The sequence below is a fragment of the Gadus morhua genome, chromosome 5, assembly GCF_902167405.1.
Source record: "Gadus morhua chromosome 5, gadMor3.0, whole genome shotgun sequence".
Lineage (NCBI taxonomy): Eukaryota > Metazoa > Chordata > Actinopteri > Gadiformes > Gadidae > Gadus > Gadus morhua.
Genome location: NC_044052.1, coordinates 24863196 through 24888036, shown reverse-complemented (window position 1 = coordinate 24888036; position 24841 = coordinate 24863196). Strand labels below are relative to the sequence as shown.

Below are 24841 nucleotides of genomic sequence, written 5' to 3'. Positions count from 1 at the left end.
AGAACCACAACCATGCATGAGCGTGTGTGTCTCTGTGTCAGTGTGTGAGGGTGGCTGTGTGCGTACGTGCGATGAGTGTGCGCTGATGCTCGGAGCTAGACTTCCTGGATTACTGTTTGCCAATCCCTTGCAAAGAAGTTATTTTTTGTGCTATTTCTGATGAAGGAAGTGCAATTGCCTAAAGTGACGACGGTGAACTTGTGTAGATGTTTTCCATTATTGAAAGTAGGGCTGGGCGATTAATTGAATTTTGATCGCGATTACGATTTTAGCGTCAAACGATCAGGAAATTAACATAATCGAGTTATCCGATTTTTTGTTAATTATTATTATTATTTTTTTTATTTTTTTTTAATGATTTATAGAAAGGGCAGAACAGCTGGACACATATCTGTATATCATTTTAGATTGGAACATTTTCTTTTTGACCATTTTGTGTATTTTTTTAAGTTCCCAGTTGCAACGTTTTTTTTGGGAGAGACATGGTGAATAAATACAACACGTTTTCAAACTCAAAGATAATCGTTTGAATAATCGTGATTTCAATATTGACCAAAATAATCGTGATTATGGTTTTTCCCATAATCGAGCAGCCCTAATTGAAAGTGATAAGCGTCATAAATAGCCCTTTTAAAACAGACTAAGCCAAACATTAAGCACCTTTTTCTGTTCCGGCACTTTGTGCACTCTTCATGGTAATCTCTTCTTAAGAACTCTTTCTTTGATAGATTTCCATCTTTTCTTTAACACAGTGTTTTCATTGGTCTGGTGGTTTATATTTTCTAAAGTGTAGGAGCTACTCTTTTCTTCCTTGCCATGTCAGTTGGTGATGTGCATAATGTCATGGTGGAATGAAACTATCACAGTCATGTATGCAAATATATGCAAATTGTTGTCGGGGTTAACCAAAGCTGGGAATGGCGAGACGGGGAAGCACCCACTCTGATCTGGGTGTAAAAACACTGCAGAATCGGGTTCAGTACTAAAAACATTACATTCTACTTCATAATCTCCATATTTGATGGGTTAAATGTTGCAGGAGATGCAAAAGCTAAATCTTGTTACAGAACCGATTATTTTTCGTGGTGGGAAACATGAGACAAGTGAGCAAAGTAAAGTGTGAGCGCGTTCCCTGATGGGTGTAAGCACAGTAAAGTGTGAGCGTGTTCCCTTAGGGGTGTGAGCACAGTAAAGTGTGAGCGCGTTCCCTTATGGGTGTAAGCACAGTAAAGTGTGAGCACAGTAAAATGTGAGTGCGTTCCCTTAGGGGTGTGAGCACAGTAAAGTGTGAGCGCGTTCCCTTATGGGTGTAAGCACAGTAAAGTGTGAGCCCAGTAAAGTGTGAGCGTGTTCCCTTATGGGTGTGAGCACAGTAAAGTGTGAGCGCGTTCCCTTATGGGTGTAAGCACAGTAAAGTGTGAGCACAGTAAAGTGTGAGTGCGTTCCCTTAGGGGTGTGAGGTAATCCCTCACTGTGCGACATTCCACTGCCCCCTAGTGACCAATTAAAGACATGCGCAGCCAAACAAAACCACCGCAACGGAACAGCAGTGAAAGAGGAATTTACTACAATGTAAGATTAGAACATCTTAAAACCACATACATATTCACAAACCTTTCCCTTCACACTGGAAAGCTCCGCTCCTAAAATGTTGACCAAATTGATCAATCAAACTGAATGGCTTACCTTCCAGGGAGGTTCCTCTACGTCTCCCTCAGGGAGAACAATCAGATGGACAAGACCTCACCTTTGGATGTGTTATGTGTGAATGTGCGCACGCGTCCATGTATGAATGGGTGCACGCGTCTATGTGTGAATGTTTACGCACACGTCCATGTGTGAATGTGCGCACGCGTCCATGTGTGAATGTGTGCACGCGTCTATGTGTGAATGTGCACACGCGTCCATGTGTGAATGTGTGCACGTGTCCATGTGTGAATGTGTGCACGTGGTTGCTTCAGTGTTTTGCCTTTTATGTCATAAGAAGGTGTTTTGTGTGCGGGTCTGGTGTGGTGTGTCTGACAGGGAAATAGATGAGATGAAAACATACTCCTCTCTCCATCTTTAAGTATTTCAACTATGTGTGTTTATGTATGTTTATGTGTGCGTGGGCGTGGTTTTGTGTGCGTTTGTGTGCATGTGTGTATGTTTTTGTGCGAGTGTGTGTGCATGCGGGTGTGTTTTTGTGGTCGTGTGAGTGTTTGTGTTCAATGCATACGTGTGCATGTCGTGTTTGGGTGTGTAAGGTCAATCACGATTCAGATCATCTTTATTGGCTTCTTTCTTCATGTAATTGCACAACAGCTGGTGTGAATGTGTTCACATTGCACATCTGCACAATGGTGTGCACGTGGTCAGCGTGTACATCTGCACACTGGTGTGCACGTGGTCGGCGTGCAGTGAAGCGCTCCAGAAGGGGAATGAGGGCTACTCACGGTCGTTGCACTGCGTTCCGGTGTAGGAGGTCATGGAGCAGTCACAGGTGTAGTTCTCCCACTGCTGGATGCAGATGCCCATGTTGGCACAGGAGTCCTCCTGGCAGGTGGTGCTGGGACCTGCGAGGGGGGGGCAGACTTAGGGGGCAGCTCACTTCTCTGGTTGTCTGGCTTGTCTTAAACCGGTCAGCTCCGAAGGTCGGTATCTTCAACATCAGTTTACGATTATAGGGTTTACATTCTTAATAATGTGTTATTATATGGAGGAGAACACATGTAGACTAAAAGCATACTAGAAATAAGCTAATTTTCATTTTCCTGGGAACTCAACTTTTCCTAAAACTGTTCTGCACTGCCTGGTTTGCACACTGTTTGGTAATGGTGGTGATGGATAGAGGTTGGATCGGATATGGTTGTTTAAATGAAAATGCTATGATGAGTAAACAGGCCAGTGTACCCATTGATTGTATGCAAAGCTTGCATCAACCAAACAGCCAGTAATGTTGGAATAATGCGTGTCAGTTTTGTGTTTTAACTGTCGCCACCACTTTCTATCGAGCCACATCATTAGCATAAACGGGGCTAATACAGGCGATAAAAGGTTGGCATAATATATATATATATATATACACATATATATATATATATATATATATATATATATATATATATATATATATATATATATATATATATATATACACACACACACACATACATACACATGCACACATAATTATTATGCTATGCCAATAGCATAATAAAAAAGAAATGTCTTCTATTGGTGATGCAGGGACAAAGTTCAGAGGTAACAACGTTAACTCTCTGGTTTACGGAGCTCAACTAGATACAGGCTCACGTTTCTCGATTCCTCATGAGCTCTGGTAGCTTTGGGCTCTGACTGATGAGTCACACACGGCCGGGCAGACCCATCAGTAGGACCTACCAGAGCAGACCATGGGCCGGATGGTTGGGTCAGAACTGGGGCCCCGCTAGAAGTCGGTGGTTATGCCGATGGCACGGCTTTAAAGCGGTATGGCTTGTTGTATATGTACGCCCTGTTTGGAAGTGGTATTTTGTCTCTCAACATTAACAAACTCAACACTGACTTTCCTTCCGTAGATGTTGAGTCCCTGAAGGTTTGATATTTGTTCTGCTTCATCTCAGTCTTCAGTTCTACGGTTTAGTGACATTGCTGATGAGTTCACCATTACTGGACCAAGGTCACAGGATTTACAATGCTGCTCCGTAAACTGATCAGTGCCTCCCCCCCGTCCCGCTCCTCACCTGTGACCTGTGCTCCCCGCTCCTCACCTGGGACCTGTGCTCCCCGCTCCTCACCCGTGCTCCGAGTCCACAATAGGCCCTCCCCCTCCTACTTGTACCTCGTGCAGTACTTGGCATCGTGTAGCATCTTATCCTAGCTGCCTGTGTTGTATACGGGGAATGGGTTAACCTAGTGATTGTTAGTGCTTGGCACTTGGTTCTATGACCATCCCTACTGTACCGACAGCGATATATTTTTGTTTCTCCTTCTAATGACAAATGGACGTATTGAACGTCGCTCTGGATAAAAGCGTCTGCTAAACGCCCTGATGTAAATGCACTGTCCTTACCTGCACCGCAGTGAAATACATCCTTTCATGAAGCGATGTTCAATATGGCAGAGTATTAAAGGTCATTATCCTCTTAGTTTGGTTGAGGCAGGTAATATCAATTGATAAGGTTTAAACTTTAAAAGGTCACATTGTTGTGTTTTGGGAGCAAACAGCTTTTTGCTGCACAACGTCCGCTTTGTTGGAACTATCGCGGTTCATTCCATTAAACAGCACCGCCATCTAGTGATTGAGAAGGCGAATTACATCCAGTGGAGTGGTGCTCAGTCATGGAACTGATTCGAGGGTTGTTTCAGCTGCAAAGGATGAGGGATAATTGCAATGTACTCGTCGGTAATACATTGTATACAATCGTTGCGACTGCATTTGTTCTGCTAGAACAACTAATATATTAACATTGTTTACACTGTACATTTATATGAAGAAGCTGAGAGTTAATGGAAGCATACAGGCAAACATAAAAATGACTTCTTACAATGGAAATGACAGTAGACGATACAAATGAAACAAAACATGATTTATGCCGTTTTATTTGAAAAATAAATGAATTTACCATTTTTTTTCATATCCAGAATATTAAATTACATGTTTCAAGAGAAAACAAACATAAGGTTGTTCCTTCTTAATTTAATCACTACTGACGTGAAGTTGCACATGACAAACAAATACAGTCTATGAAGAACTCAAAAATATGTTGAGAAAGACAAACAAAAAAAACATTCCCTTGAAATAAACGTTTAAAGAAAAGAGTTAACATGCAAATGAGAGCAGACTGAGGAATAAACTGGAAAAAATAACAATAAGAGATGAGGTGATCATGCATTGCACATTCAAACGGACATCTATTGTTCACAACGGGTTGTGCCTCCTAAGCAGAAGGTCTCCGCAGCAGCCCCGTCATGTGTGGCTGGACGTGGACACACACTTTGACAATTAGAAAACCACACACGGCGCACTGAACCCATGGCAATCATCTTTTCTTTGTGGGCATACCGCACGGCCAGAGGAAGGGGGCTCTGCTCTCTGACAGACACCTTATCCATGGTTTGTAGAGAACATACACGTCCCATCCTCATATCTGGATACTCTTCCTATTGGATTGTTTTAATTGTAATGTAGACACAGACTCTAAGGTTTTAATGTGTCAGCGCTGGGCTCAGGTTTGGCAATGATGGTTCAGTATGACTCTTTAACTGGAATCCAGCAGCTCTAAAACACATGAACGAGGCGGTACAATCAGGTGGTTCATTGGGACGTGGGAGGCATGGATGCTTGTGATGTAGCCTACGTACGCTAATCAATATTGGATATCATAATTTCTACAGGAAACATTTTCATGGCTCTTACCTCTTTTCGGAGAGCAACAGCATATTGGACAACAAAAAACAACATGGAGCACCTGACTTTGTGTTGTGTAGTTGTGTAGTGTGTGTAGTTCGGTGTGGCCGGTCCTCAGGGGCCTGACAGCGATCGGGTTGGGGTGATGATGAGGATGAAGATGACGCTGATGACGATGATGATGTTGATTAGTAAGTTTATGACATCATTGAGGCCGATGACCACAGCGGACAGAGTGTGGCTGGCTGCTTGCTGCCTGCTGACGGGTTGGTCGGGCTCTCTACTCAACGGATGGCGAGCGACGCCAGCAGTGCAGCGACAAGCAGCCTGGTGCCAGGGCCCCGGCCGGGCCCCGGGCCCAGCCCCGCTGCCGCGCTGCTGTTAGCGTTGAGCAGGAAGAAGGGCCCCCCCGCGCTGCCGTTGGCGCCGAGGTTCAGCTTGTAGAAGCCGAAGTCGGGGTCGGAGTCGGACACGGCGCGGAGGGAGGGCGTACCTTCGCAGCCGCGCTCGATCTGCCCGCTGCGGAACAGAGCGTCGCTCAGCAGGTCGGGCAGCCGGCCGTTCAGGTCCACGGAGGCCAGGCATCCCTGGAAGCCCTCCCGCGACGCCACCAGCTTGGGCAGGCTGCTGTACATCCCGGGGCCCAGGCCCGCGATGAACAGGTCTCCTGCAGGGGCGGGGCCGACAGGGAGGGGGAGGAGCAGACAGGGAGGGGGCGGGGCAGACAGGGAGGGGGAGGAGCAGACAGGGAGGGGGAGGAGCAGACAGGGAGGGGGTGGGGCAGACAGGGAGGGGGCGGGGCAGACAGGGAGGGGGTGGAGCAGAAACAACGGTCTCTTCAGATATTTATACTGGTGTTATCCGAGTTTCTCTCCACAGTGAGTACACTTCACACAAGGGAAGTGAACACACACACACATTCATACATTTTGAAGATCAGCATTGATTTTAAATCTATAGATGGCGCTATATATCGTTCGTGCAGAAAGGCACCTCGATTCATCTCAACGTTAATCTGTTCCCCCCCTCACTACAGCAGACCTCCTACAGGTCAGCCCCATCAGACGTCTCCCTCAGCTCCCTTACCTTTCAGGTCGAGGTTCTTGGCGCCATTGATGCTCTGGCTGGTTGCCGTGGCGTCGACCTTCAGCGTGTGGGTGTTGCTGTTGTCCCGGGTGATGACCACATTGTGCCATTGGTTGTCGTTAAGGGCCATGTCGCTCTTGCCCTTGATGAGGTTGGGCCCGTTCCCCAGGTCAAACACGTAGTGGATGTACCTGCAGCCGAACACAACAAGGAGCAGGCAGGTTGGAGGGCCGAGGGCCGAGGACCGAGGGCAGACTGCAGAGTGTGAAGCAGAGTGTGATGCAGAGTGTGATGTGCAGAGTGTGATGCAGAGTGTGATGCAGAGTGTGAAGCAGAGTGTGAAGCAGAGTGTGAAGCAGAGTGTGATGTGCAGAGTGTGATGTGCAGAGTGTGAAGCAGAGTGAGATGCAGAGTGTGAAGCAGAGTGTGAAGCAAAGTGTGTAGCAGAGTGATGTGCAGAGTGTGATGCAGAGTGTGAAGCAGAGTGTGATGCAGAGTGTTCAGAATGTGATGTGCAGAGTGTGATGCAGAGTGTGATGCAGAGTGTGATGCAGAGTGTGAAGCAGGGTGTGAAGCAGAGTGTGATGCAGTGTGATGCAGAGTGTGATGCAGAGTGTGATGCAGAGTGTGAAGCAGAGTGTGAAGCAGAGTGTGAAGCAGAGTGTGATGCAGAGTGCGATGTGCAGAGTGTGATGCAGAGTGTGCAGACTGTGATGTGCAGATTGGCCAGTACACAACTGGCACACACACAAAGGTTGTGGTGCTGTCCAGCTGAAAACAGCTGGACAGCACCAGATTTCACCGAGTGTTCAGCGCTGTAAGAGCTGCTTCTGGGATGAAGAACCCTTCTGATCTGGGTTAGAAGATGTTAGTTTGTTACTTTTAGCCCTGATGTAACTATGGTTTACTATAAAACATGTGGCTCCGACCAAGCAATGTTATTGATCAACCAGACCTTTACAACGTGATCAAATGAGCAGAACAGCACCCCTAGTCATGCTGTAATGGAAACATCTTATCACCTATAAATATGGCTCCAACTACGACACTGTCCCATAGCTTAAAAATGGATATCGCATTTCTGCGTGCGTGTGTGTTCAAATTGCAACCTTCAAGGTTATCGCTGCAGACATGCGAAAACAAGCATAAACCATATTGGAAGACAACGGTTGGCGATCGTCCTGCCTGTGAACTCTCACCCTTTCACCAGCTCCACGGCGATGAAGTCGTTGCCGTCGCCCGAGTTGAAGAGGATGAAGCCGTCGGGGGAGGTGGTCTTGAACTGGAAGAAGAGGTGCATGGAGGTGTAGGCCTGCAGCGTGGCCAGGCTCAGGTAGCTGCTCTTGCTCTTGAAGGTCACGGGGTCGGCGATGATGGAGCGCACGCCGAAGCGGGCGTTGAGCTCGCAGTAGTCGATGTCGCCGTTCTTACACAGGTCGATGTAGAACATACCGTTGAACCTGGGAGGGGGTCCACACGCGTCATCATCACAGCGGCCTCTACTAACTCTAGTAACCGAAATTATTTTCTGTTTGGAACACCGATACAAGACGGACATTCTGGATTGAATAATACGTTGCTGATAGAGAGTTAGGGTCAGGGTCAGGGTGAGGGTCAGGGTGAGGGTCAGGGTTAGGGTCAGGGTCAGGGTTAGGGTCAGGGTTAGGGTGAGGGTCAGGGTTCGGGTCAGGTTTAGGGGTCAGGGTTAGGGTGAGGTTTAGGGTCAGGTTTAGGGGTCAGGGTTAGGGTTAGGGTCAGGTTTAGGGTCAGGGTGAGGGTCAGGGTCAGGGTTAGGGTTAAGGGTCAGGGTCAGGGTTAGGGGTCAGGGTTTGGGGTCAGTGTGAGGGTCAGGGTTAGGTTCAGGTTTAGGGTCAGGGTGAGGGTCAGGGTTAGGGTCAGGGTTAGGGGTCAGGGTTAGGGGTCAGGGTTAGGGTTAGGGGTCAGGGTGAGGGTCAGGGTTAGGGTCAGGTTTAGGGTCAGGGTTAGGGTCAGGGTTAGGTTCAGGGTCAGGGTTAGGGGTCAGGGTTAGGGTCAGTGTGAGGGTCAGGGTTAGGTTGAGGTTTAGGGTCAGGGTGAGGGTCAGGGTTAGGTTCAGGTTTAGGGTCAGGGTGAGGGTCAGGGTTAGGGTCAGGGTTCGGGTCAGGGTTCGGGTCAGGGTTCGGGTTAGGGGTCAGGGTTAGGGGTCAGGGTTAGGGTTAGGGTCAGGTTTAGGGTCAGGGTGAGGGTCAGGGTTAGGGTCAGGGTTCGGGTCAGGGTTCGGGTCAGGGTTAGGGTCAGGGTTAGGGTTAGGGTTAGGTTTAGGGTCAGGGTGAGGGTCAGGGTTAGGGTTAGGTTTAGGGTCAGGGGTCGGGGTACCTGAGGCTCTGCAGGGTTAGGTTTACGGTCAGGGTGAGGGTTAGGGGTCAGGGTTAGGGTCAGGGGTCGGGGTACCTGAGGCTCTGCAAGTGGCCGATGAAGCTGGAGGGGTTAGGGTCAGGGTTAGGGTTAGGTTTATGGTCAGGGTAAGGGTTAGGGTTAGGTTTAGGGTCAGGGTGAGGGTCAGGGTTAGGGTTAGGTTTAGGGTCAGGGGTCGGGGTACCTGAGGCTCTGCAGGGTCAGGTTTAGGGTCAGGGTGAGGGTCAGGGTTAGGTTTAGGGTCAGGGTGAGGGTTAGGGGTCAGGGTTAGGGTCAGGTTTAGGGTCAGGGGTCGGGGTACCTGAGGCTCTGCAGGTGGCCGATGAAACTGGAGGGGTTAGGGTCAGGGTTAGGGGTCAGGGTTAGGGTTAGGGTCAGGGTAAGGGTTAGGGGTTAGGGTCAGGGTTAGGGTTAGGTTTATGGTCAGGGTAAGGGTTAGGGGTTAGGGTCAGGGTTAGGGGTCAGGGTTAGGGTTAGGGTCAGGGTAAGGGTTAGGGGTCAGGGTTAGGGTCAGGTTTAGGGTCAGGGGTCGGGGTACCTTAGGCTCTGCAGGTGGCCGATGAAGCTGGAGGGGATGCTGGAGACGAAGCGGCGCTCGGTCATGATGCCCGTCTCGATGTTGTGGAACTCCAGGCGGGTGTGGTCGCCGGCCATCTGCCCTGGGGGCGGGAAGGTGGTGGAGGGGGGGGGTTGAAAAGAGAAGCACAACACAAAGGAAGAAGAGAACACGTGTCTGACACTCACGCCGTAGAGGAGCCCGAGCTTACAGGAGGCTTTCATAGATTTAGATTTAAATGTTGAAATTAATCGTATGCATCCAACGGCATTTGTGCTACTTCTGCATTGAGTTTGAGGAAACTAGAGGAATGTGGTAATCAATAGTAGGGGCAACAATAACAGCCAGGAGAGCCACCGGGGCTGACTCAGGCCACTAAAGAAGCATTGAACCCTTATCAGTGAAGTACCTTCTGCTACATCATCGTCAACCGTAAGCTTGTAGAGTTTCCCTCTGCGGACCACCCGGACTGTGTGCCACTCATTATCATTGAGTTTTTGCCCAGCATACAGAGTCTCTGGTCCTTTGCCTGAGAACGATGGTCAGTTACAAAGTTAAAATCATCCTTTGGGTTCAACCAAACCTTTGTTTTCCCCATTAGTTTGTTTGTCAATGTTGTTCAGTTCTCTTAAATTTGGCTTGCTTATTTTCGTATTTTTATCGTTGTTTTCCCGATAGTTATTCAAGAGGCTGAGGAAAATAAAGGATTGGTTTCATAATGAAGAGCAAATTTTGCACAAGTTCAAGATATTTCTGTGTTAACATCTGCATTGTTTAAAATAAGTCAATTAAACCACATTGTTTATTTGATAAGTGGATACTAATATATATGGGGAGAGTATCTTGTAAAGAAAAATCGAATGAATTGCTTTTCACTCATCATAGGATATGAAAATTATTTCAGGATGATTTATTTTAATCTACATCAATTATAAGTCACTTTGCGTATTAGTTTTAATAATATGTGAGTCATAGCGTGACAGAGATGTGACGTGTTCATAATTTTACGCATGGTATATTATCTTCCTTCAACTTTTACTGGATATTCTAGATACAGAATTCCACATAGAATAGAGCAGGCATTGACTGTCTGTCTGTCTGTCTGTCTGTCTGTCCCACTGCCTGTCTGTCTGTATGTCCTTATTATCTATTATCTACTGCTAATCTTTTTTAATTGTATTTTTAACTTTGCTTTTTTTATTATACTTGTCTATTTTATTTTAATATTGTATTTTATCACATAGAAACAATGTTTCTATGTGAAGCACATTGAGTCTGCCTTGTGTATGAAAAGTACTTTCATTTTATAATCTGTTTCAATTCACTCTCTTCCTATATTCGACTGCTGCTACTAGTCTGGGATTAATAATATATAAGACCTATTGAGGAGTCAAAGCAATCCAAGACCAAGTGAACCAACAAACCCTGACAGCAAGAGCATGAGAGATAGGATAAGAGAGCCGGAGATAAGGTAACCAGGGAACCAAAACTATTCTACATGCTCAATATGAATACAATACAGAATGACCTGGATCATGGTAAAGTATTTCCGATTGCTCTACTGGCTTTCACCTTCGATCCCTTCCTTGTATTGGTTATATTGAAAGTTATCAAGATAAAAGTGAATTTTTACAATTGTCCTGTAAGGAGCTTAAGTTAAACATTTTCAAGACTCTGATGTCCTTGTTTACTATGCTATGAGTAGGATCAGTATCTTCATATTTCATACAAATTCTTGCAATATTCATACTCATCACAGTATGCAGTCATGATCAGTCATTTATTAATCGTGGCTATGAAAATGTTTCTTTTCTTGCATCGTGTCAAAACATAAGAAAATGTTTTGGCAATTTTAAGCAATGATAACCATTTACAACAAAATAATAAATATCGATAATAATAATTATATATAAAGCTGTAAATACAGTTACAGAAGTATAAAGTATTCTGTGTTGGATAAAATGATTGATATATTGATTAAGAATATCAACATAAAACATTAACATGTTTGGGAAACGGAGAAGACAACAGAACAAAAGGAAATACGCCCTAAACGATTATCAAACACCACTCTGTGTTCTGCTACTCTGGTCTGGAGCGCTCTGTGTGTTCTACTACTCTGGTCTGGAGCACCCTGTGTGTTCTACTACTCTGGTCTGGAGCACCCTGTGTGTTCTACTACTCTGGTCTGGAGCGCTCTGTGTGTTCTACTACTCTGGTCTGGAGCGCTCTGTGTGGTCTGCTACTCTGGTCTGGAGCGCTCTGTGTGTTCTACTACTCTGGTCTGGAGGACCCTGTGTGTTCTGCTACTCTGGTCTGGAGCGCTCTGTGTGGTCTGCTACTCTGGTCTGGAGCGCTCTGTGTGTTCTACTACTCTGGTCTGGAGCACCCTGTGTGTTCTACTACTCTGGTCTGGAGCGCTCTCTGTGTTCTGCTGCTCTGGTCTGGAGCACCCTGTGTGTTCTACTACTCTGGTCTGGAGCGCTCTCTGTGTTCTGCTGCTCTGGTCTGGAGCACCCTGTGTGTTCTACTACTCTGGTCTGGAGCGCTCTGTGTGGTCTGCTACTCTGGTCTGGAGCGCTCTGTGTGTTCTACTACTCTGGTCTGGAGCGCTCTGTGTGTTCTACTACTCTGGTCTGGAGCACCCTGTGTGTTCTGCTACTCTGGTCTGGAGCGCTCTCTGTGTTCTGCTGCTCTGGTCTGGAGCAGCCTGTGTGTTCTACTACTCTGGTCTGGAGCGGTCTGTGTGTTCTGCCGCTCTGGTCTGGAGCGCTCTCTGTGTTCTGCTGCTCTGGTCTGGAGCGCTCTCTGTGTTCTGCTGCTCTGGTCTGGAGCGCTCTCTGTGTTCTGCTGCTCTGGTCTGGAGCGCTCTCTGTGTTCTGCTGCTCTGGTCTGGAGCGCTCTCTGTGTTCTGCTGCTCTGGTCTGGAGCACCCTGTGTGTTCTGCTGCTCTGGTCTGGAGCGCTCTGTGTGTTCTGCTACTCTGGTCTGGAGCGCTCTCTGTGTTCTGCTGCTCTGGTCTGGAGCACCCTGTGTGTTCTACTACTCTGGTCTGGAGCGCTCTCTGTGTTCTGCTGCTCTGGTCTGGAGCACCCTGTGTGTTCTACTACTCTGGTCTGGAGCGCTCTCTGTGTTCTGCTGCTCTGGTCTGGAGCATCCTGTGTGTTCTACTACTCTGGTCTGACGGGCCAACCAGTCCGATCCAAAACCCCTTCTTCTATATCACAAACATACTCTTTTTGTTGGGGTTGGGTGAGGGAGGGGGGGGGGGGGGGTCCAGGAGAGGCACACTTCCAAGAAACATTAGATAAATATAAAACATTTTGTGAAATATATCAACATATTATCATCATCATCATCGTCATCATCATCATTAATATCAGCATAGAAAGCAAAATGAAACTTGTGTTAACTTACTGGAGTTACAGTTTATCCTGATACAGTCTAGATGGGGAAGAATAAATGACAGATGAAATTGCATCCTTCAAGGTTATAGCTGCAGACATCCAAAAACAAGAATTCCACCCTTCCGGGGACGTCCACATGCAGAGCGGCAGCCATTTTATTGTAAATATATATTTAACATTAATGAATAATTATATTATGTAATGGTAAATAGTGACGTTACAGTCAGTCAAGAGAATTTGTAGACATATTATATGATGGGGTAATTATAAACAGTTAGATATGATGTTGTTAAAATGTTCAATTGCCATTACATGTTTTGACAGTTTTAAAAGTTTAACAGTTTAACAGTTTTAAGTATTAATTATTATTTAGATTTGTGTCATTGTGGAAAAAAATGGCCGCTTTTAGTGTACCAGCCACATCAGTTGTCCAACCCAAGTTGTTTTATTTTGGTAAAGTTTTGGTTCTTAAAGTTTGGTTTCCGGATTATAGTCAAAGCCATCGGCTCCACAGCCTCCACACCAACTCATTGGCTAAACAGGCTTTAAAATGAACGCAGATATTTAGCAAGAAGGAGGTGGTTGCTTGTAATCTTGGAGCCATAGGTTTTTGGAACAGAATTTAGAGATGATATTAACGATCGGTCAAATGGGTCGAATTCTTCTGGTCAAAGGTTTCTTAATTCTTGAAACATAATGGCCAATATGTCCCCCTATATGAGGCCCCAGCAGCCTCGGTCTGGGGGGGTCTATGTTGGTCACGATGTGGCTGCTGGGTTCATGTGTCGTCAACCGCAACAGAAAAGTGGGGGCGAACAGCCTCGATCCAATCAACACCAGTACCATGCAGAGCACAAGGCCCCTCCCACTGAGTCCCTACGCTGACCGCTGCGTCCTCGGAGTGAAGGCACTCCGCTATCGGACACCAGCCTTTAAAGCCCTTCCATGGGGATAGATTTTAGATGGTAAGAGTTGTATCATTTATTTTGCAGATTAATCTAGTTTGAGTAGCTATTATTATAAGTATGAATTAGATAAAGGTTTACGTTAAAGGAATGGTGCGAGATCCTAAAGTTAAGCTCTATACATTGAAATGTTTGACAAATTCTTGCGTAAAGTAAATAGTATTGCTTCGGCAAAAAAAAACATATTTTATTGGTATGACAATCGCAAATATGTCTATATGTCCTAATCTCCTTGGTAAGCTGGCTGCGCTAACAGTAAGCGGCTCTCCTGTTTGCGCCACGGTCAGTGTCACAAAGAGAGTGCGCTATGGGGCTGGCCGCTGCAGGTGTCTGGGCTCTGTTCTCGGGCTGTTCGCCTGACGGGACGCAGGCTGAAGGCCTTTGAAGGGGTGAATACCATCTTTTGACAAAGCATGATGGGAATGGAGTTGAAAGCAAAAATAACATGTTCAAAAAAGTGTAAGGCAAAAGGCCTGCATTGTCGGCGACAAAAAAGAACAACTAGATTAGAAGAACAGAATGAAAGAACACTCTTTATAGATACATGTTGTTATTGGTGGGATCTCTTTTTTTTTCTATTTCCCTGTTGAGTGACAAAGTAAAGATCAGTTGTTGAACATGGTGTGACGGTCTTAAAAAGTCTCTGCAGAGTTTTGTGTTGATGAAGGAAATAGTCAAAAAAATAGCAAAAGGTTACAGTTGAGTGTGTGTTGACGGCTATGTGTATGTTTGGTGCGATTGTACTGGGCCTCAAAAGCTCTCAAAGTAGGAACATGGATGACTGTGGAGTGTCTTTTTCAAAAGATGTGCCAAATAGAATCACAAATTATGACATTTTGCTCTTAGACACTTTAGCCTTAGCCTCTACAGACAATAATGATTCAATATGCAATCTATCATTAACTTTACACAGAACTGCAATATAAATCCATGCAAACAATATGAACAATTTGTCGATTTACTGTTGATATACTGGAGGTATATATAACTCTCTATATCATATTTGTGTTGTAATGTAAGCGATGAAGAGAATGGGGCACAAAAGAGAGTTGAAATAAGGGATATCTGAAAGGAACTGTGGTGGTATGGGGGGGGGGGGGGGGGGGGGGGGGGGGGGGGTGACGGATGGACGGGTGGCTGGATGGACGTGGGGTGAGGGCGGGGAGTGTGGAGTGCTTGTGGTATACGATACCTAGGTTGACGGTGAGTTTGACGCGGCTGCCGTCCAGCTCCAGACGCAGCGTATCAGCCGAGTCGCGCGACGTGGTTGCCATGAGGATGCCGTAGGCGCGCTGGGAGCGGAAGCGCAGGCTGACGTCCTCCGCCTCCGTGTGCATCACGGTGGGCATCACCACCTTCATGTACATGCTGCCGTCGTACGACAGCACCGAGGACTCTGCCGGGACACACCAGGGGTTGGGCTTTAACTCTTTCCGTAACATTCCGTGCAGGGGCGCCGCTAGGGATTTTGGGCCCCATGAAAAGAATCTTTACAGGGCCTTCTGTATTATAATTTCATCATCATTATGGGCCTCTCTGGACCCCCCTCCATCATGGGCCCCTAGAATCCGTCTCCTTTACCCCCCCTTTTCGGCGCCCCTGATTCCGTGTATGAACAATGCAACCGTTCATTTCCTTAATTATACAAACTCAAAGTAAAATGGATGGATAGTAAATAAAGCTGCAGTGTGAAGGATTTAGTGCCATCTAGCCGTGAGGTTGCAGATTTTAACCATCGAATAACTAAACAGAATAACTTCCCCCACCAAGTTAATACCCACCGACCCAACCAAATAAAATACTTCAGGTCAACCACTCATTATTATAGGGCTGCACCCTCGTCATTAGCACCTGCTGGCCAAAGTTTCTAAATCGTGTATTTACAACACAAGCAGATACATTTCTTTACTGTACCAGTGTACTTGTAAATGTTTATTGCACATACCAATAAGGGTATTTTGAATGAATTGAATTGAGAGACAAAGACAAGGAGAGGGGAACGAGAGAGAGAGAGAGAGAGAGAGAGAGAGAGAGAGAGAGAGAGAGAGAGAGAGAGAGAGAGAGAGAGAGAGAGAAGGGAGAGAGAGAAGGGAGAGAGAGAAGGGAGAGAGGGGCAAGAGAGAGGGCGATTGAGAGAGGGAGAGAGAGAGAGAGAGAGAGAGAGAGAGAGAGAGAGAGAGAGAGAGAGAGAGAGAAGGGAGAGAGAGAGAGAGAGAGAGAGGGGCAAGAGAGAGGGCGATGAGTGAGAGAGAGAGAGAGAGAGAGAGAGAGAGAGAGAGAGAGAGAGAGAGAGAGAGAGAGAGAGAGAGAGAGAGAGAGTATGAGAAAGAGAGAAAGAGGAACAGAAATCCAAGCTAGTGTGAGAGAGAGAGGGCGAGGGAAGGAGAGATGAGAAGAATATTCAGTGAGTCATTTGGCATTTTCTTTTCTTTTCATCTGGCCCAGAAGTTCTGTATGATAGCGTTACAAAAGGAAGCATTGACATGTTTGACAAAAGCGAGGAGAGTGGCACAAGAGACACTCTGCTGGAACACTGAGATGGAGAACAATGATTCCATTCCTCTGGTTGGCAAGATGAAAATGTAACTGCCAATAAAATGGATTTGTGGGCAACCACACTTATAAAAGTTGGAGGAAAAGCAGTGAAGGGCAGAATAGAGACTGATACTGTGCACAAACACACACACACACACACACACACACACACACACACACACACACACACACACACACACACACACACACACACACACACACACACACACACACACACACAGGACTGGAGTTGACATGTGGGGAATGCTAAGGTATCTGTGAGTGTGTGTCAGTGTGTACTGGGTCTGTGAGTGATGAAGAACAACCAGTGATCGAGCTGAGAGAGATTAAGACTGACAGAAATGGGGAGAAGGAAAGCTATTCAGTCCAAAGGACGTTGGACTGGGGAGCGCAGGCATAATCACAACCTGGCCATGTAGTTACTGGCCAATCGATGTCCATTACGCTGCCGGTCCCACTGGGCCCAGCCAATGGTACGGCGTTACCTCTCCGTGTGCCAAGGGCACTGAAGCCCTCGGTCAAAGTGACCAAGTAGAGCTACCATCATTTACTCTGCGTCTTTCTATCTGCTGGCAACAACTCAAATAACATGTACTGCTTACTGTCCACTGAATGTCACCAAATGCAGCTTGGATATCTTTTTTCAAATATTTATTTGATGAAAAGTCTTTGTTGCTCTGTGTCTGTCTGCGGCGTGCGTGTGTGCGTGTGTTCTGGGGCCTTAGCACCCGAACAAGCCAAATCAAATCACATGGATTTAGAAATTTGATGACGGCTAGCGATCACTGCTGGGACCCCTGAAACATTGATCTATAGTCCCACCACGCCGGGATGGAAACACATTAGTGTGGAAAGAGTTCAGTCTGAGATTGAATGCATTCAAATTGTTGATGTTCATAGCGATGTGTACTGGTCCATCAGGGGATGGGCTTTATTACTGCACGCATACATAAGGACACACACACACACACACACACACACGCACAGGCACAGGCACAGGCACAGGCACACACACACACACACACACACACACACACACACACACACACACACACACACAGACACACAGAGACACACACACACACACAGAGAAAACACAGCATGACCCCATATGACCCTACATATAACCCCATGACCCCATCCCCATGAGAAAACTAGCTGAAGGCACCCTCTCTAACCTCTAAGTATAATATAATATAATTAGCAGTATGTTGTCTCCAATTGCTTTAATAAGTAGTTGCCATAATTACGTAAATTAATTGTTTCATTAAGGTGTGTACACTTCAAATTGTTAAAAATTAGTTCAAATTGGCCCTTCATTTATAATCAGCAATATGAAGTAGCTCTACATCATTGACTCTGTTTAATGTAGCATTCCCAAAGGTAGCGCAACGTAAGCAGCATCTTAAACCCCAGAATAACCCTCCATGCAAGGGCTGATGCAAGTAACATGGATGGCCACTAGATGGAGACAGAGCTTGCTGTGTTGCTGCTGTTGTTTCCAGCTGCAGGTGAACAAGTGACTGGGGAGGTGTGTCTCTGTGTCTCAGGCTGCTTAACAATCTGTGAGCGCTCGTGCACCACTGTCGTCCCTCGGTGGATATCGGTTGCATTCTTTTTCCCGCAACACACAAAAATATATTTCAGAAAATGAGGAAACAGTTAAAGGGAGTGCGATCTGTATCGATCCTCAAAATGTGAGTGAGTGAGTGAGTGAGTGAGTGAGTGAGTGAGTGAGTGAGTGAGTGAGTGAGTGAGTGAGTGAGTGAGTGAGTGAGTGAGTGAGTGAGTGAGTGAGTGAGTGAGGGAGAGAGAGAGAGGGATAGAGAGGAAAATACAAACTGCTGTGCGGTTAGGGAACTGGGAGAGCAGACACACACATCCCTTCCACGCCTTTATTTTGAAACACTGGCCTCTCACTGACATCAAGGAGGGGACAAACATGGCAGGGCAAACACACACACCTGAGCAAAGGCACACACACAAAATACTACCGAAATAGACCCTTGGAAACATAAACTAAACTCAAGGAACACTGTGAGCTACTTTATCTCTCCCTCTCCCTCTCCCATCTCCCCCTCCCTCTCCCATCTCCCCCTCTCTCTCTCATCTCTCCCTCCCTCTCTCTCCCTCCCCCTGCTCTCTCTACCTCTCCCTCTCTCTCCCCTCTCTCTCTCTCTCTCTCTCTCTCTCTCTCTCTCTCTCTCTCTCTCTCTCTCTCTCTCTCTCTCTCTCTCCCTTCTGTGGAGGCTGCTTAAGAATGTGCAGGCCTGCCCACTACAGCTGATAGAGATTGCCATGGCAACTGTAGAATTCCTGCATCGCATCCTTATAATGGTCCTCCATCTTGTCGTTACCCACACTGTGTGTGCGTGCGTGTGTGTGTGCGTGTGTGCGTGCGTGCGTGCGTGTGTGCGTGTGCGTGCGTGCGTGCGTGCGTGCGTGCGTGCGTGCTTGTCAAGGCTTACATGTTGTACTTTTAATGCATAGGGCTGTAGCGTTAGAATCGTTGCGATCTTCAGAGACTCCTCCTGTCTTCCTATTGGCTGAAAGGTATCTGGCCGTATCATGAAACACTGCATGTCACACGAGAGCAGAGGAACATGACTGTGTAAGAGGCAATTTGCTGGTCCCACCATAACCAGGTGATAATACCAGGTGATCATTATAACCAGGTGATAATAACAGATGATGGTGCTGGTCCCACCATAACCAGGTGATAATAACAGGTGATCATTATAACCAGGTGATAATAACAGGTGATCATTATAACCAGGTGATAATAACAGGTGATCATTATAACCAGTGATAATAACAGGTGATAGTGCTGGTCCCAGTATAACCAGGTGATAATAACAGGTGATAGTGCTGGTCCCACTAGAACCATTGATAATAACAGGTGATAGTGCTGGTCCCAGTATAACCAGGTGATAATAACAGGTGATAGTGCTGGTCCCACTGTAACCAGGTGAGAATAACAGGTGATCATTATAACCAGGTGATAATAACAGGTTATAGTGCTGGTCCCACCATAACCAGGTGATAATAACAGGTGATGGTTCTGTTCCCATCATAACCAGGTGATAATAACAGGTGATCATTATAACCAGGTGATAATAACAGGTGATCATTATAACCAGGTGATACTAACAGGTGATCATTATAACCAGTGATAATAACAGGTGATAGTGCTGGTCCCAGTATAACCAGGTGATAATAACAGGTGATAGTGCTGGTCCCAGTATAACCAGGTGATAATAACAGGTGATGGTGCTGGTCCCAGTATAACCAGGTGATAATAACAGGTGATCATTATAACCAGGTGATAATAACAGGTGATGGTTCTGGTCCCACCATAACCAGGTGATAATAACAGTATAACCAGGTGATAATAACAGGTGATAGTGCTGGTCCCAGTATAACCAGGTGATAATAACAGGTGATAGTGCTGGTCCCACCATAACCAGGTGATAATAACAGGTGATGGTGCTGGTCCCAGTATAACCAGGTGATAATAACAGGTGATAGTGCTGGTCCCACTATAACCATTGATAATAACAGGTGATAGTGCTGGTCCCAGTATAACCAGTGATAATACCAGGTGATGGTGCTGGTCCCAGTATAACCAGTGATAATAACAGGTGATGGTGCTGGTCCCAGTATAACCAGGTGATAATAACAGGTGATGGTGCTGGTCCCAGTATAACCAGTGATAATAACAGGTGATGGTGCTGGTCCCACTATAACCAGGTGATAATAACAGGTGATAGTGCTGGTCCCACCATAACCAGGTGATAATAACAGGTGATGGTGCTGGTCCCAGTATAACCAGTGATAATAACAGGTGATGGTGCTGGTCCCACTATAACCAGGTGATAATAACAGGTGATGGTGCTGGTCCCAGTATAACCAGGTGATAATAACAGGTGATGGTGCTGGTCCCACTATAACCAGTGATAATAACAGGTAATGGTGCTGGTCCCAGTATAACCAGGTGATAATAACAGGTGATGGTGCTGGTCCCACTATAACCAGTGATAATAACAGGTGATGGTGCTGGTTCCACTATAACCAGTGATAATACCAGGTGATGGTGCTGGTCCCACTATAACCAGGTGATAATAACAGGTGATGGTGCTGGTCCCAGTATAACCAGTGATAACAGGTGATGGTGCTGGTCCCACTATAACCAGTGATAATACCAGGTGATGGTGCTGGTCCCACTATAACCAGTGATAATACCAGGAGATGGTGCTGGTCCCAGTATAACCAGTGGGCCCAGTAGGGTCCCAGCCACACCAGAACAGCCCCAGGCGGTGCCTCGACGCTTCATTACTGAGTACCAGGTCGGCCTATCGGCCAATCAGAAGCTGTGCATGCAACACAATGAGGTTAGGCGGGGGAGGGAGTCTGTGTTGTGGTCTGGTCGTCCTCTAAGGATGGTTTCCTACACTCGAGCTTTAGGGGTCCTTTCCATTGCTAACAATGTGTTTTAGGGGAGGCTGAAAGCTTTCAAGCCGAACTCTCCGTAGAAATAAACGCAGTAATAAATCTTGTTAAAGACCCGGGGAAACGCCAGGCATTGCGATGACCATTTAAATCTCACTTTTTAAATGTGTGTGTGTTTGTGTGCCTGAATACATCTTTGCGTCACATGGTACGTATAGACAAGTGCACAATGGACTTATGCACAATGCATAACAAGATGCTGATGCATCTTGTTATGTGTGTGTGGCCGACCGTGTGCGTGTGTCAGATCTAAGTCAACTCTCAAGGCTTTGGTCAGAAGCTCGAGTCAAGTCCCAAGTCTGTTCTGGTCGTACTTGGCTGATACTGAGCACACAATGTTGTTATTTTGTATCGATATTATCCTAGTCCATTTTCAAACTTTGAAAAATATGGATACATACAACATGAATGAATTGTATGCAATATAAATGATATATTATTATCGTGTTTCTTAAAAAGATAAAGGCCTACACACATCAATTCAAATTGTAAGAACCAAATTAATGTTTTAATACAAATAGTTGAGGTTTTTAGTATTTGTTTCTTCAATGTATTAGTGGGACATATCTTGTGATAATCATTCTGTTCTAAGTATATCAGGGTTCTCAGTTGGGTTGCTGGTGAACACAGAACCATTGAGTTTAAAGGACCCAGCGTATGGTTCCACCTGAGATCTGCTCTGGGGCAGAGCGAGGAGAGCTTTGGGTGTTCCCAGTCCTCTCCTCGATGCCGTTCGTACGCTTTGGACAACAAATGATGATTTGGAAAGTTCTATGCTTATTGATGCATTGTACGTTTATATTGAGTCGAGTCTGAAGTCTTCTGAGGACGAGTTTCAAGTTGTTGTTTGTGCGTCTTAAGTGCGACTTATTCTTAGTCGCACAATCGAGGCCTCATCTCTGGTCTGTGTGTGTGCATGACTGCATGTAGATATGTGTGTGTGTTCCTTCCTGCATCAATATTTATTTGATTGCCAAGTCAAACAGATCCAGGGGAAGCCGTGGCTGATGGGAGGAAGGCCTGTAGAGAGAAGCCTAATGGACAAGGTGTTTGATTGGCAACATGGTAGAAAAGCACCATTTAAATTCTCAATACAGCCTTTAGCTTGAACTGTCAGATTACCTCTGACATGCCCTACGTTCAAGGTATTGGGGCGCTTGGATGAGGTGTGTGTGTGTGTGTGTGTGTGTGTGTGTGTGTGTGTGTGTGTGTGTGTGTGTGTGTGTGTGTGTGTGTGTGTGTGTGTGTGTGTGTGTGTGTGCGTGCGTGCGTGTGTGTGTGTGTGTGTGCGTGTGTGTGCGTGTGTGTGTGTGTGTGTGTGTCTGTGTGTGTCTGCGTGGACACGCGATGACCTCTATGGAAAGAATGTCGGACTGGTTTGAAATAGTTGATATACCTTTAGTTGATTGACTCTTCCATCTTAATCCTTTTTGTCTCTATATTTCTCTCCCTCTCCCTGTCTCTCTCCCTGTCTCTCTCTCTCTCTCTCTGTCTCTCTCCCTCTCTCTCTCTCTCTGTCTCCCTCTCCCTCTCTCTCTCTCTCTCTCTCTCTGTCTCCCTCTCCCTCTCTCGCTCTCTCTCTCTGTCTCCCTCTCCCTCTCTCTCTCTCTCTCTCTCTCTCTCTCTCTCTCTCTCTCTCTCTCTCTCTCTCTCTCTCTCTCCCTCTCTCTCTCTCTAATAAATATATGAATATATATTTGAGAGCAGGCTGAGGACAGAGACAGGTAGCGCCATGCAGAACAGCCAACATCCATCGGGTAAACATCACGGGTGCCAACATGTCCCTCAACGGCCAGTAATCGCCAGTTTGTCAGGTGCTTGTGGAAACACACACAAGAACACGCACACACACACACACGCATACGCACCCAAACAAACAAGTGTGTTGGCGCGGGTCGTTATGTTGGCCGGACCTTGAGGTGTCACCACTGCTGTCACATCACAGCTCAGATACGCATCTGAGCTGAAAGCCCTCTGGGCCCGAGGGTGTCTGTGTGTGTGTGTGTGTGTGTGTGTGTGTGGGTGGTGTGGGTGTGGGTGTGTGTGTGTGTGTGTGTGTGTGTCTGTGTGTGTGTGTGTGTGTGTGTGTGTGTGTGTGTGTGTGTGTGTGTTATGTGTGAGCGTGTGTGTGAGCGTGTGTTTGTGTGTGTGTGTGAGAGCGTGTGAGAGAGTGTGTGTGTGTGTGTGTGTGTGTGTGTGTGTGTGTGTGTGTGTGTGTGTGTGTGTGTGTGTGTGTGTGTGTGTGTGTGTGTGTGTGTGTATGTTTGTATGTGTTTGTATATATGTGTGTTTACACGCAGCCCAGAGAGAAGCCAGCCAAGTAGATGACAAAATAGATTGTAAAATAAAGAAATAAAAAGGCAGCTCTCTGTAGTTTGCATGTGACAAATGTACAAAACACTTTTTACCATATTTTCAAATCTCAAATCTCAAATCTTTCGGTGATCAAATAAAAGCACTAATGAAGACAGAGGATATAATGAAATCCACCTCATGTCGCTGGCTCTATAGTCCAATATGCTCTGCACAGAATTACACTTTATCAGATGAACCTGCGACTCAGCGCAGGGCCGCTTGCCTCCAAATCTACAAATTAGATTTGAGCAGAAGAAAGATAAAGAGAAGAGGAAGGGAGAGGAAGGCTGGCCGGCCGGGGGGAGGCCGGGGAAGACGGGGAAACTGGAGCAGCAGCAGATCCCTATCGCGGGCCTGGTTATTTGATATGCTAAAGCTGTGGAATAATTTTGCTGTTAATTGGTTTTCAACTCTCATGTTTTTGTTATAACTAATTATGAATCCTTGTGGTATCCATGACTTGTCAAAGGTGGTTGTGTTTGGCTTTTGTTTGATGTGTCATCAGAGAAATCTTTGGTTTGGTTTTCCTTTGCAGAATGAAATGCAAAGCCACGATTTGCCAATAGTTGGACACTGTCCATAGATAGCGGTGTTCGTTACGGTAGGGCCTACAACAGTCCTTACACATGCAGACCATGCCCTGCTTTCTGAACCCAAATGACGTATTGTGGGGATGGTGAATTAAGATCATCCTTAGGTATGAACAACTGAAGGGCAAATAAGACAACATAATAACGTGTAGTGAATGTGGGATCTGCAGAGTAGCAGGACATTCCTATATAGAGACAGCCTTCCTATACAGAGACAGCCTTCCTATACAGAGACAGCCTTCCTATACAGAGACAGCCTTCCTATACAGAGACAGCCTTCCTATACAGAGACAGCCTTCCTATACAGAGACAGCCTTCCTATACAGAGACAGCCTTCCTATACAGAGACAGCCTTCCTATACAGAGACAGCCTTCCTATACAGAGACAGCCTTCCTATACAGAGACAGCCTTCCTATACAGAGACAGCCTTCCTATACAGAGACAGCCTTCCTATACAGAGACAGCCTTCCTATACAGAGACAGCCTTCCTATACAGAGACAGCCTTCCTATACCAAGACAAGACAGCATTCCTATACCTTTTCCTGTCTTCTTCCCTCAAACATGCAGAAACCCTCAGACTAACCCCCAAACTGCTCCACGATGAACACATCCTTCCTTAATCATCCGTCATGGCCGTATCGTCCAGGAATGCATTTAATAAGTGCATCAAAGGAACACCAAAGTGTGTTTCTAAACTTCCTGTCTACCCTGGTCCCAGGGCCAATGTATCGAGGTGCAAGGTGCATTTATCCACGGAACTCTTTCCGCCGCTAACTATGGTTACCAAATGCTTCATTGATATGGACCGGCCAACATAACAAACCATTCTCTTCAATATGACATATGTAGCATGTATACATGTAGCACATCAACATGACATATGTAGTATACGTGTAGTAGATCAATAGGACATATGTAGTTTGTATACGTGTAGTAAATCAATATGACATACGTAGTATGTATACAATACATGTAGTAGATCATATGTAGTATGTATGCATGTAGTAGATCATATGTAGTATGTATACATGT

At 46.1% G+C, this 24841-nt stretch overlaps 1 protein-coding gene across 6 annotated transcripts in view; it reads right to left on the bottom strand.

Annotated features, from left to right (window-relative positions):
- The window catches only part of nrxn3a (neurexin 3a), a 199108-nt gene that overhangs the window by 93443 nt on the left and 80824 nt on the right, over nt 1-24841 (bottom strand). For 4 of the 6 annotated variants that reach the window (XR_003976788.1, XR_003976789.1, XM_030356758.1 and 1 more), the window contains exons 11-18: nt 14990-15193; nt 12843-12869; nt 9835-9954; nt 9408-9528; nt 7675-7935; nt 6476-6666; nt 5883-6056; nt 2436-2555 (exon numbers count right to left, since the gene is read on the bottom strand). Coding sequence is in view for 4 of the 6 variants with exons in the window: in XM_030356758.1 (XP_030212618.1) it covers nt 2436-2555; nt 5883-6056; nt 6476-6666; nt 7675-7935; nt 9408-9528; nt 9835-9954; nt 12843-12869; nt 14990-15193 (1218 nt within the window). In the remaining 2 variants the exon portion in view is untranslated. Of the gene's footprint in view, nt 1-2435; nt 2556-5882; nt 6057-6475; nt 6667-7674; nt 7936-9170; nt 9200-9407; nt 9529-9834; nt 9955-12842; nt 12870-14989; nt 15194-24841 lie in introns of those variants that run through there. The other 2 variants (XM_030356760.1, XM_030356762.1) reach the window with 2 other exon arrangements.